Genomic DNA, 13082 nt, shown 5'->3' on the forward strand with positions numbered 1-13082 from the left:
TTTCTTTCTTTCTATATATTTATTTATTCTCTCCCTCACCCATGGAAAATCAGTAGTTTTTAATGGTTAATTGTTGGCTAAACATCTAAAGAATAACTTTTAGTAAATTATTAAAAAATACCCATGATTCTCATCCAATTTTCTTGGCTGACCAAAATATTTAAAAGGGTGGTGTTTCTAAAACGTTCTTAAAATGCTTCTTGGAAAAATCAATGTAGTGACATTTCAAATATATATATATATATATATTTTTTTTCCTTCCAATTTAACAGACTTATTTCTTCTCTTTCTCCTTGATCCTTTCACCCTCACAGGAAGACCAGCAAAAATCTAAATGAACATTCAAGACCTGGTGACTGCAAGGAGCTGGCAGTCCAGGGATGGGACCGTGGCACAAGGACACACTGGGGCTGGCCCCTGGGACAGCACTGGATAAGAATGCAAAGGCAAAGGGGGCATCACACTCTTTCTAAAGTTCCTAGGAGAAAACGAACAAGAACAGCTTATTTTTGTAAGAAAGGAGAAAGACAATGACACAACAAGAACATCAGTGAAAGCGATTGTCTCCTGGAAAAAGCTGACCAGTGTGTCTGATCTCCCTGGGTTAAAGCGCACGGCACAACAATCTCCTCGTTGGCATTTGAAGAGAGGGAGAGAGCATGTGGCTGGGGCACAGACAAGAGAAACCAAAGTCCTGGCTCACTGAAGGCCAGCTTCCCAGTCGGCTGCATGCAAAGGTTTTCAGCATGTGGGCTGCCACCTCTGAACACCACACAGAAACTACATGAGAAATTAAGCTAGAGAACTATCTCAAATGTGGAAACCAAGCCTGAAAAATGTGCAGTGAAAACATACGGGTCTCACTCCAACAAACGTCTTTTAAACATTAGACTCAACAAATGGTCTCTTTGGTTTGATAGGGGATGTCTGCCCTTGTCGAGAGTCTCGGGACAACTGCCTGTACAGGTTGTCCTGGTATGCCTGAGCCACAGGGAGGGTCCGAGCCACCTTGACATCGGGATATGAGGAGGCCTGGCTGACTCTCTCTAGGAGGTCTCCGCGGGACCCATTTGCCAGCATCCCATGGGGGCTGTAATAATCGTCCTCCAGCAAATGGCCATTCTGAGCATTGTTGGTTTTGTTATAAAAGGCAATGTTGCTGATGGATGATGGTGGGCTGAAGGACTCAGGCTGAGGCAAGTTGCCTGGAGATGTGGGGCTGAGAACGGTATCCACTGATGACACTGCCCAGGTCCGATTCTGCTGGTGAAGGTGGGGGTATTGTTGAGTCCGGGCTGTTTTATCTATGATCCCCATGAATGGTGTGGTCCTGGATCGGGTGGGCTCACTGGGGTAACCTCCCTGAGTGGGAGACACTGGCGACAGCTCATCACATGATCTATCGTATGCCGGTTTTAGTGGGATCTCCATTTGTTGAATTGAGGAGGATGGCCGGAAGGTAGGAGTTAGGTTGGAGGCAGATGAGATACTATTGCTAGATGGAGAGAAGCGAAGGCCTACACTTTGGGAGTGCAGCAATGGCCGGGGAGTTGGTGGGTGAGCTTTGATTTCATTAGGGTTGACACCAACAGGTCTTCTGATTAGATGCGATACATCAGGGGAACCTAGTTGGCTGGAGGAACGTTCCAGATCTAGTTTTGAGTGACAGACTGGGTAATAGGATGCGGACTGGCTACGTCCTATCTGTGGTGTCTGGCTGTATCTCATGCCACCTCGATACGCCGAGGAAGGTCGCTGTGGAAGGTCTTCTTTGGTCAACCCTCCGTGCTGACAGATGGCGCCTGCGCTCAGACTGGCCTGGACATGCTGCACAGGTCTCCCATCCCCGACAATGCCCCCAATTGACCCTTGATAAACCAACCGGCTCTGACTTACTCCTATGTCTCCTTGTGAAGACTGGTATTTACTAGCCATTGAATGGGCTACTTGACCGTAGGCCCCTGTGGAGATGACAGTGCTTGAGTGAACTGCAGAGCTGGGCTGGTTGCTTCGCACAATCTGGGCCTTAGCAGGCTGTAGCCTGAGCCCTTGCTGGGGAACCGCCACAGGAAGCTGAGGCATCTGGTAGGGCCGCTGGGCCATTTTGGATAATGGAGATTTTGGTCTGCCAGGAAGCTGACTAACATTTGTTTCTTGCTGATAGCGCACGGGTGAGCCAGACTGGGCTCTATAGACACTCATGCTTTCAGCTGGAGGACTGGCCCGATACTGAGGGCCTCTACGGAGAGGGGAAGGGGGAGGGCTTGGGTACTCTTTGCCCTGCCCTCCCACAGGAGGGGGGCTAAAACGGTAAGATCCACCCTGATGAGCTGGGGAAGTATGTGGTGGACTAGGCCTGTAATGAGAGTTCTGGTGAGTGGGAGAAAGAGCAGGTGAGGTGGACTGATAGCTTTGTCTAGTGGGAGAACCTACAGAACTACTGGACCGGAAGTCAAAAACCTGATGAGAGCCAAGCGGTGAGCTGGAGATGTAGGCTGAGTCCCTATGGGCTGGAGAGGAGGGTGGGCTCTGGATGATCGGGAGTCCCTGACTGGGCCGTGCTTCTGTCTGGAGGCCAACAGAAACATTTTCAACATCCTGTTCCAGGTACTCCTCCTCGAATATGTCTTGTACAGAGTATGTATCTTCATGCTGTGGTTCAGGTTCTGCTTCTTCCGGTAGCTGCTGCTGAGGCGGTGGTGGTGGCTGCATCTGTCTACACTCCTCCTCCACTCTCATCAGAAGTCTCTGGATCTCACGGTTGTTTGGACACAGCTTGATGGCCTCGTTCAGGTCCTCTAAGGCTGCTGCAAACTGTCTGCTTGACAAAATGTAAACACAGGAACTGGAGTTATTCTGAATCAATAGGAATCACCCAGAGTTGAGAACATGGTCACTATTTCAGAGAACTGTGGTAGCATCTGTGGGAGTTGGGGGTTTTTGGTTTTGTTTGATTTGTAAGGAAGGAAACAGGTAGGCTGTCATTCTAGAAGAGTCCAGAATGAATCCCTAACCCGTCCTGCCTCCATCATCCTTCTGGCCTCTCTGGGATTAGTGGAGACATGTCCCCAACTTTGTCAGTCCAGCCAGGCCCTTCAGGAAGATTCTCGTAGTGCCCAAATGCACACCAGTATGAGGGTTGGGTGGGGTTGTCATTTACAGGGTCACTGTCAATTAGCTTAGGAACAAAATAGTAACTACAATATTTAAAAATCTTGCTGATCCAGCAGAATTTTTCTTTATATTCTTAATATTTTGGCTCCAAGTGTCAGGCCTGCTCCATCCTAGGCAAGAACCCTGTCCTCTGCTCTTTCTGCCCCTTGTCCCACAGCACTGCTGCTCCTCCTTTCTGCTAGAGCAAAGCTGGGAAGGTATTAGGCTTGCTGACTAAGCAGCTCAGATTCTAATTTACAAATGAGGACGTGAACTGTCAGAGATATTCCCAACCTCTCTATTAATATTGCCCAGAAGAGGAGCAATTGGCCTTGTGGGGAAGGAATATCTAGTGGGAAGAGAACTTGAGAGTCAAGCTTCTGAAGAGCTTTGCTACCCCAGCTAGTTAAGACTAATATTACTGCCACTGTCATCACTGGACTTAACCCTGGGTTTGCTTTTCAGGATCATACCCCCACCCTGGTTATATCAGTGAACCTGAAGCAGTTCGTTCCCAGGCAGTTTGGGAGAAGGGCGGGATGCTGGACAGGAGGCATCAAGGACAGTGACAAGTTATCCAAAGATCACTGATGGCAGGTTCTAGGTCTTTCTGGGGCCTTTCCTGCCCACTGGCCAAACCTCAGCAGATGGGCATGAGGGGTGGAGTTTCTCACAGGTCCTCTCAATCCTGGCAGCAAGAGCCTCCTGTCTCCACAAGTGTGTGGTGTGGGTGGTAGGCATTTAGGTAAAGAAGGAGGTTTGATGCCACTAGACTTGAGGGGAGCCCAGAAGGAAGACTAAACAATCCAGGGATTCCCCAAATTCCTACAGGAAAAAAAAGAGGAGCCTGTGATGTAAGTGACCCATCCCACTTTTCCCTCTAAAAGGGTCGAGAGGATGTTTGCTTAAGTGACCTCTTCTTAAGCCCCCGGTATCTCCTCATGCTATCTGCACTGGGGGTTAAAAAGTGACTGAGATACGGCAGAGGCTTCTCGGAAGAAGGTGCCATTCTCCAACCATGAAAAGACATTTTCCACCCAAAGCACGATGCTCTAGATTTCCACAGCCCCAAAGATTTGCCAGTCTTAAGCTGAGTATGTGCTATGGGAGCCATCCCCAAAGCTTGGCCCTGAGAGTCCTCAGGGATAGACGCACTTGGGTACTATGCCCCAGGATGGCCTACATTGCCTCAGCCAGGTTTTCGGAAAAGAGACCTCTTGCTTTTCACCCTCTCTCTCTCTCTCCTCACCTGCTGCTGCGTTTTGCCCTTGCTCTTGCATAGTAAGCTTCATAAGATTTCGGTTTCAGCTCCAGGGCCTTAGTAGCAAATTCCTCCGCCATTCCAAAATCCTGTCATTACAATAGGTGTGCAAATGAGTCATTGAAGATATATGAAATATAGACAACTTGGGAATAACACAGATCATATGTACATTTCTTTGACACTTATGGATGGAACACCTGGGATTCCTGACATGCTTGGTATGGCTCTAGTCACAGGGCCCACAGCCTGAAAGTTCCTTCTGCCTTTGCCCTGTGTGGCCCTGCAACTGCTCATGGGAATTTATCTGCCCATAAGTATAAAAATACTTTTAATTTGCCTTCTTTCTGCCTAACAAAGTTCTTTCTAGCCCAGAAGCCAAATGTCAACCCAATGAAGCGCCTGAAGTTGGAAACCTGAACCCATCACATGAGTGTTACGAGGCAAACACACATGGCTGCACCTCACATCAACTTTGCCCTGCCTCCCAAGCCCCGCTGCACCCACTGTGCTGTGGTTTTCTAAGGGATGACTGAAGTCCAAGAGGATGGGGTGTGCACTAACTAGATGGAGCAGGGACAGCAGATGCGGGTCAGTTCTCTTGTCTGCTTTGTGACCCTTCAGACGGTGTTATATGTTTTCTCATCCACGCCTACTTCATGGGTAGAAATAAGAGCAATACAGCATCTGAACGCCCTGTATGCCGTTCATGGCACATAGTAGATGCTCAATAAATGGTAATTTCCTTTTCACTTCAGAGGGATTCTCTAGTTTGTTCTTTTTCTTAATTGGTTCCTTATTAAGGAAACATTTAAAATTAAAAAAACAACAAAAGAGGACCCTGTCTGTGATTGGGGTCTGTGCTATCACCTCATTCCCTGGTCACTGAGTCTCTCAGGAGGCACAAAGCTGTAGTTTTACCCTTACACAAAAGAGAAGTTTTTTCCTCCTCTTTTAATGTCAAAGACATAGTCTAGCACAGCAGCCTCTGGTTACACTTGTGATTCCTAATGCAGAAAACAAGGCCTTAGGCAGAACAAAGGCCCTGGGGCATAGGTAAAATAAAAAAAATAAAAAAAGTCAATGGGCAACTTTCTACCCAAGGCAGCAGACTTCGGGTACTAAGCAGAGTATTGGTCATGGGAGGTGGTTATTTCTCAACAAATGTGGAGCTAGAAAGCATTCATCTCCTCAAGGCTGTCTTCTATCTGTACTCTGTTCCCAGCCTTACCCTTTACCTTTGCTTTTGAGACAAACACTATGTCTGAGAAGATTACGCTAAGCAGCATGCCATTTGTTGGGCAAACAAGAAGCCAGAAGGTGGCAGCTGTTCCTGCACGTCTCACTCTCACTAGCTGCTATCATAGGAGCACCTGCTGAAGGGTTTTGTTTCATGTAAGAACCTCACTCCTCCCCTAAAGGTCCCCTCTCCCCACTTCCCAGGGGAACCTCTTACTGTAGCCCCACTCTCCTCAGCACCTGGGCAACTCTGCCTCTCAGGGCCCTAACTGTGTCCTCTGAGACCCCAAGTCTGCATCAGGGCTCTTTTCATTGTCAGGTTTTAGATGGATGATATGAAGATCATATACACAAATCATCTTTCTGGTAGTGATAGCAGATCCATTGCCACTGAGGCTGAAATCCCACTGTTGTAAAGCTGAGTTCTGTATTGATCAACACTCCTGTTTGGCTTGGATTACTTCTATCTCTTGATGAACTGAGAGATCTCAGACTGGTGGATGTCAGAGATTCCTGACATGATCTCAGTCATTCCCAGTATCAGAGGGTTCTTGGCCCTGGAGTGTCTTCATATCAAGGCTGCTGAGGGCAGCAGAGACCATATCTGCAAGGCAGGCAAGAAGGACCAAGGACTACTTGGGAGATAACAAAGGACCAGAAAGAGTTCTAAGGTTCTCTGTGAAAAGAAGGGGCATGGCTTTCTAGGATAAAAAGATGAGTAAAGAAGTGAAAAGCTTAAGATTAGCCTTAGAAATTACACCTTGAGGTTAATGGTCCTGGGCTCTCTTTTCCAGCCCATCCATATGTGATTCAAGGCCTTCTAGAAAGGAAGGGAATGACTAAAATTCATACCTAATTGCAGCTGGAATTCTAGTGACAACTACTCTCATATTTTTCCAAAGCTCAGAAAGCTGACTTGAGAGTGGGGAGGAGGAAGATAGTATTCCAATCTCTTTCAGTGGGAATTATGAAAACTCAAAAACCTATGAAGTACCCACAGCATTGACTTTTCTATAGTTTGAGATATAGATTGTACTTAGAAACGATTTCTTTCAAATTGCAAATGTCAGTGCTCTGTGAAGGACAACCAAGTTCCAAACGGGCCAGAGAAGGATCAGGGGCCTGGTAAACACTAGTAAGTGACATGAACTGTCAACTCCCAGGACTGCAGGAAGGAGTTGGGATAAGAGGGACTTACGTTCATTTTCCTGCGACATCGAGAGAGGTTGAGGAGAAGAGACACCTTCAGTTCCCGGAAGGTTTTCAAGTCCTCACCAAACCCTTCTCTAGGGAACTTCTTCAGAGCGTACTGGTAGCGCTGGGCAGCCTCCTTTACTTTACCTTTCTAATGGGAGGACAAGATGGCAAAATACACAGTTGGTCTGCTGAGCAGCTAAGTTTGGTCCCATTCCCTTCCTCCTCTCTCCAGTCATTACTAAGGGCTAGCTAACCCTCCCAAATGCCACCCAGAGAGTAGGTCTGGCCCTGAACATGAGCCAGCCTTTCCTTTAGGTAGAAAAGGCACAGCTGAAGGGTTTGTCCAAGATACAAGCCAGAGAAACAAAGCCTTGGTGAATGAAAGGCTGGGACCCCAGCTTCCCAAATGGATTTCTAAGGTACTGACCTTGCTCATTTCAAAGGAGTTTTCTCTTGACCTGATCTCCCTGGAACATGTATTTCCTAGTCCCAAGCATGCCAAGCTTATTACTACTTCCTGAATTTTGGCTTGTCTAGAACACTTTTTTCCACCTTGCCAGTCCTCTAGAAGAGGTCATTCTCCTCCTCACAAAGAATGTAGGAATTAAAGCAATCTAGTTACTGGTTCCCTAATTTCATGGCATAAACTACTACTCAGTTTTCCGTTTGAAAAAGGGATGGGTAGGGTGGCAGTAGAGAAGTGGAGTTTAGAGTCTGTGATTCTATCTGACTATGTAGGAAGGGTTTTCCAAGATGAGTAAATTTATGACCAACTTAGAAACTGGTCACAGGAGCCTTGAACTTTTCTTACAATCTGTATTTGAAAATCTACAAGCTGAGCACAGAATGATGCAGGAGGCACCCCAAATCCCTTAGCTGATCTTTATCTGCTCCATCCTTCTGTATAGTGGCAACTTTACCAGGGATCCTAATCTGTTCTTTTTTCTTTAGCATCTCTCTTCAAGGAGAGATCTGGAGTCTCCCAACGTAGAATTCTGGATGGGAACAGTAGTAGCTCTGCCTATTCTCAAAAGGAAGTAGGACTCCTTGCCTCAGAACATCAGAAGTTATGTTATAACCAGAGCTTGAATTGTTGAAGGCAATGCCAACCTCAAGCCCATAAATCTGATACTGAAAAAGGCCCTTCCTTGAAGTCATGTGAAATCATGGTTGGGTCAGGACTCGTTTCCTAGCAGCCTAGGTTATCATGAGTCTCACAAATGGTCCTCAGGAAATACAACTCTGCTCCCGGGAACTCTGTACACTCCTCACATGGTAGGAATAATGTGCTTCATAAGCATTTCCTCATCTTTGGGCCTAGAGATGTCTCGGTGATGCCTACTGCCAAAAGCTGGGCTGGTTTTGCATTTACTTTTAGGAGAAGAAGACTCAGCTTATCTTAACACAATGAGGTAATTCTGACATGGAATGTTCTTAAGGGGCTTCCTATAGGTCATGAGAGTTTGTTAGGAGGATTATAGAGCCTTCCGCTTGAGTTGTGGGTGCAAAAAGACTTCATTCTTTTTGTTGTTGTCATTCAGTGACTTTAAGTAACTCTTATAATTGTTCTTTGTCTCAGTTGCCTTATCTTACTCAGAAATACTGATAAACTATTATCACTATAGACTTTTAAATCTATGTACATATTAAATATGAAAAATAAGATCAACTTTTTTCCATGGACTGGAAATATCTGTACTACATAATTGTACTTTTACTTGTCCCATGAATTTTCAGGTGCCACTTGGCAGATTCCCTATGGAATCTATGTAACTGCCTATTAATGCTTAAACTAGGTCTTCCGGTTGACCAGCTACGGACACATGTAGGCTATTGTTGTTTTCTTGTTGGGAAGGCAAAAACCCAGGACCCTCAACTTATGAGCTGGGCACTGAGGGATGGCACTCTCTCCCTTTGTCACTTGAACCAAAGATGAGAACTGTCAAGACTTTGGCAGGTTCCACGTGTCGAAAACAGTCAGTGGCTGTGTTGAGGAAACTTCGTTCCTCCTTCCTCTCACCTTATAAAACATGTCCCCCTCTTCCATCAGCTTGCTCAACAGGATGATCATGATGTCTGGCTTGGAGGTGGCCATCGCCCATGTGGCTGGACCTGTAGTGTACAGGATGCATGATGGGTAAAAAACTCATACAATGTAAGGGTGGTAGGAAGCTAGGTGAAAAAAACATCCTGGGGGAATTTCTGCTGAGAGAACAACTTGCTCCACAACAATTTCCTCATCTTTTGGACCTGGGAGTATCTTAGTGACTCCCACTGCCAAGAAGCTGCATTGGATTGTATTCACCTTAAAATAAGAATATCTGAACTGTCTTGAGTTTGTGCCACAGGAGGGCAGCAAAGCCTGCATACAGTATTCGGGCAGGCAATGGCTTAGTTTGGAGTTAGGTTAAATAAGGAAATTGGGAGGAAGGGTTTACATTAAATGTCACCATAAGATTTTAAATATAAAAAAAAATTATTTTAGAATTTGGGACTCAAAGCCCCCAGCTGTTTAGTCTGTTAATATTTAAGTATATACTGTGCAGAGGGAAACCATTCGAGTCTCTAAAGGCTCCCTTCATAAGTATTGAATAGGACTCCCGGGATTTACTGTGAACCAGGAGCACAGTCCCATTGTCAAACAGACATGAAACAAGCCAACGTTACTGAGCACTACTTTACCCCAAAGAAAAAGAAAAGGTTAAATTGATTAGTTTACAGATGCCTGAATTATTTACCAACTAAGCTTTTCAGGGTTAGTTATGAAAAGTTCAAGTTATTCTCTACAACAGTCACTTAAAAAAAATCTTCTTTTAAGGTGAAGTAAATTAAAAGATTAGAGGTGTGGGGAACTCATGCAGGCTAAATCAAAGAGGAGAAGGCAAAGCTGACCAAGCCATCAGACCACGCCTGATGCTGACAGCGGTGAAATATACCTCGTGGGCGACTCGGTAACGTCTGACAACCTTCAAAGAAAGGAGAAAACAAAAAGTTGTAGGAGAGGAAAAAAAAAATGGATGAAGGTGAAAAAAAAGAAGGAAAAAGCAGCAGTGAGAGGCAGGCAGCAAAAAAGCCAGCATATAAGCCAACCCTTGCCTACAGGTCTGTGGGTGGGAGCGAGGGGGCAGCAGCAGCAGGGACCTGAGAGTCTGAAGCACACACAGAGCAAGGGAAAGCAAAGGCTCAGGGCCGTGCAGGGATCCAGGATGCTCACAGGGTGGGGCTGGTAAGAGACATTAGCACTAAGATTCAGAGTAGCCTCCTGGCTAAGGCTACTTAGGGGCATGGCAGAGAGCCATGTGATTTTAGACACATGGCTCAGATGGCTTTCTCTGGGCCAAGAGCCTTCCTGTTCACTTGGACAATAACTGGGCCAGGGCAGAGGGGAAACTATACACACTCACACCAAACACCCAGGGCAGCCAGACCACTGGACCAGTCTGGCCCCTGGGCACAGATGGCCAGCACCTTCTTCCTTTCTCCTACCTATCTTGGCTCCTTTCTTCAGAAGAGTGACAACAACAGAAGTGTTCCGGCAACCCACTGCCCTATCCAATGGGCGCATTCCACTGTAGTCAACATGCTCGATCATGGCCCCGTGATCCACCAGGAACTGGACCTAGCACATGGATCAAGCAGAGCAGTTAACACAAGTGCAATGGCTCAGTACTGCTCCAACAAGGACTCCGACTGCTGCTTGCTTTTATTCAACTGCTAGTCTGAACCAGGTTGGGTAGCCATGGTATCTTGGACCATGTCTATATTCTTGGTCTTTAATGATGTTTTGAATATTCCTGTCCTCTATCAAGTATGGATCCAAGAACTTTGTATTAGGAATCACCATATGCAACCCTCAACCCCAGATAACATTATGGATGGAAAACCTTCCCTATCCCCACTACCTTGAGGCTTGTTTAAAAGCACTCACCACCTCAGCATCGCCATAGAAAGCTGCCAGATCCAGTGGGGTGCGGCCATTCTTGTCAGCATGGTCTGTGGCAGCTCCATTATCCACCAGGGAACGTACTACAGGGAGATGACCCTTCAAACAAGCCCAGCTGAGGGCTGTCAATCCTTCTTTGTCCATCAGAGCAATGGAGGCACCTACAAGAGCAAGTATGGCGTAGGGCTGAGGAAACATGAAAATTCATAGCAGGAAGGAAAGCTGATATTTAAGGTGCATGCGACACTGAAGCACAGCTTTTGTTTCTGGTGTGTGAGTTACCTTTCAATAAAAACTGTTAAAAAATTCAATTCTACAAGTTGTCAGCAGAACAGAGGAGAGTCCAGCTGTTTTAGTGAGTATCTCACATCTATCCCCAAACACACTCTCTGTCCTTTAGTTTCATTATTCCCTGTGAGAATCCTCTACATTGGTGAAATGGATGTACGCACTGTCCCTGAAATCTCCCCTCAACATTCCTGCGCCCTCAGTTTTGGTTATGTTGCTCCCAAGTGTAGAATATCTTTTCTTTCCCCACAACTTGCCTCACTTCTATCCATTTCCTAGGTGCCATCTCTAACCCCCATCTCCACGGAGTTTCTTGGGACTCACTGCTACCTCCTCTGGAACCTGATGAGTACGTCACCTTATTCTGTGGTTCATCTTTTTAAATGTATCCTACTTGCATGTTGCATGTTAACACATTCTCAATGAATGTTTTCTGAACTCAGTGAATTTTTTTCATTTATAATAGTATAAAATCCTTGAGAGATTCTCATAAAAATAGGAGCTCAGTACATGTTTATTACTGATGACAGAATGTGGGGAAAATGGACTCATGGAAAGACCAGGCCACAGAGGAAATTCAAAGTTTAATTAAAATAGTCAGTCTTCAATAACTGCATGCCTACTCTCTAAGCCCCTTTTATATTCTGCTCTGCCTTTAAAATGTCTATTTTTATCTGTAAAGATCAAGCTCAACTGATGCACTATTTTGTTATTAGTTTAAAATTCAATATACATTTGGGTCTCAGCCTAAATTGTAAGCTCTTGATGGCAAAGAGCCAATTATTTCCTTGTTAGAGGTTTTTTTTTTTTTTTTTTAAAGTTTTTAAATATTGATTTTTAGAGGGGGGGAGAGAGAGAGAGAGAGAGTGAAACATCAATTGGATGGCCCCTACCGGGGACCAAGTCTGCACCTGGGCGTGTGCCTTGACCGGGATTCGAACAGGCAACCTTTTGGTGCATGGGACGATGCCCAACCAACTGAGCCACACCAGCCAGGGCATTTCCTTGCTAGTTTTGAAGAGAACCTAAGAGAATTCTTTTCACACAACTGTCATGTCTTACTCACTAACTTAGAGATTTACTGCACACAAACACTTTCCAGGTTGCCTCCCCAGCAGGACAGGATTCAAATGTCAGATCAAGCTTGGGACCTGCCAGAGCCAGCTCAGGTCTACTCAGCAGTTCCTGGCCTATCACCTGTCTATCCCTGGAGGTCAGAGAACCACACTCTCTGGTTTCCCATCGTGTATGAAAGGCTGGAAGGTACCACACCTCTAACACTGATGAGAGCCATTTAATGTACTGGGTTATCTTTTCATAATGGTACATTCTGCAATTAAAAATTGACTCTAACATGGAATGACTTTGAATGTGGGACAGAATCCAAGGGGTTTTCTCAGACAACATCTATAAATTCTCTGGACAGAGCCTCCAGTGGTACAAAAAGCAGGATAAGAAAGTTCTGGATGTATATTATAGGTAAACTGATTTTCCAAATGCAAGGAAAGCTGGAATTTAAGACATTAAAAGGAGATACATATGAAATAAATCCATGTGTTCAATTTACCTCCAAAATTCAATTGGTAATCTTCCAACTCTCTCTTTTCTCCCCCTTGCAGTTAATGGAATCACAGTTTTCCCAAACATCCATCTTCGAACTTTGGAGTTCACTTCAACTCATCCTCATTTCCTACATGCAATCAAATCTTTATATCCAAAACTGTTATTGCCCTTGGCCCTTCTGTCCTATTCTAACAGCTGCTGAACCTGGATTGGGGCTTCATCACTTCTCATCCATCCTACCACAAAGACTTCCTAATGGTTTCCCTGGTCCTCTATAATTCCTTCATCAAATCTATTCACATGAGTGATTTTTTTTTTTTAAAGAGCATAACTGTGGCATAAATTCCCCTTTTAAATATCTTAAAAGACTCCCCACTGCCTTTAGAATGAAGCCCCAACTTTTTTCATCTGTTCCATTTCTTTGCACATGTTTCCCAT

At 45.3% G+C, this 13082-nt stretch overlaps 1 protein-coding gene across 1 annotated transcript in view; it reads right to left on the reverse strand.

Annotated features, from left to right (window-relative positions):
* Positions 1–323: 323 nt before the first annotated feature.
* The window catches only part of TANC2 (tetratricopeptide repeat, ankyrin repeat and coiled-coil containing 2), a 273469-nt gene continuing 260710 nt past the window's right edge, over positions 324–13082 (reverse strand). Inside the window, exons 20-25 of the mRNA XM_036268781.1 lie at positions 10779–10954; positions 10337–10469; positions 8871–8962; positions 6852–6998; positions 4403–4503; positions 324–2818 (exon numbers count right to left, since the gene is read on the reverse strand). Coding sequence (XP_036124674.1) covers positions 880–2818; positions 4403–4503; positions 6852–6998; positions 8871–8962; positions 10337–10469; positions 10779–10954 — 2588 coding nt within the window. The 3' untranslated portion in view covers positions 324–879. The remainder of the gene's footprint in view (positions 2819–4402; positions 4504–6851; positions 6999–8870; positions 8963–10336; positions 10470–10778; positions 10955–13082) is intronic.

The sequence above is a fragment of the Molossus molossus genome, unplaced genomic scaffold (assembly GCF_014108415.1).
Source record: "Molossus molossus isolate mMolMol1 unplaced genomic scaffold, mMolMol1.p scaffold_m16_p_19, whole genome shotgun sequence".
NCBI lineage: Eukaryota > Metazoa > Chordata > Mammalia > Chiroptera > Molossidae > Molossus > Molossus molossus.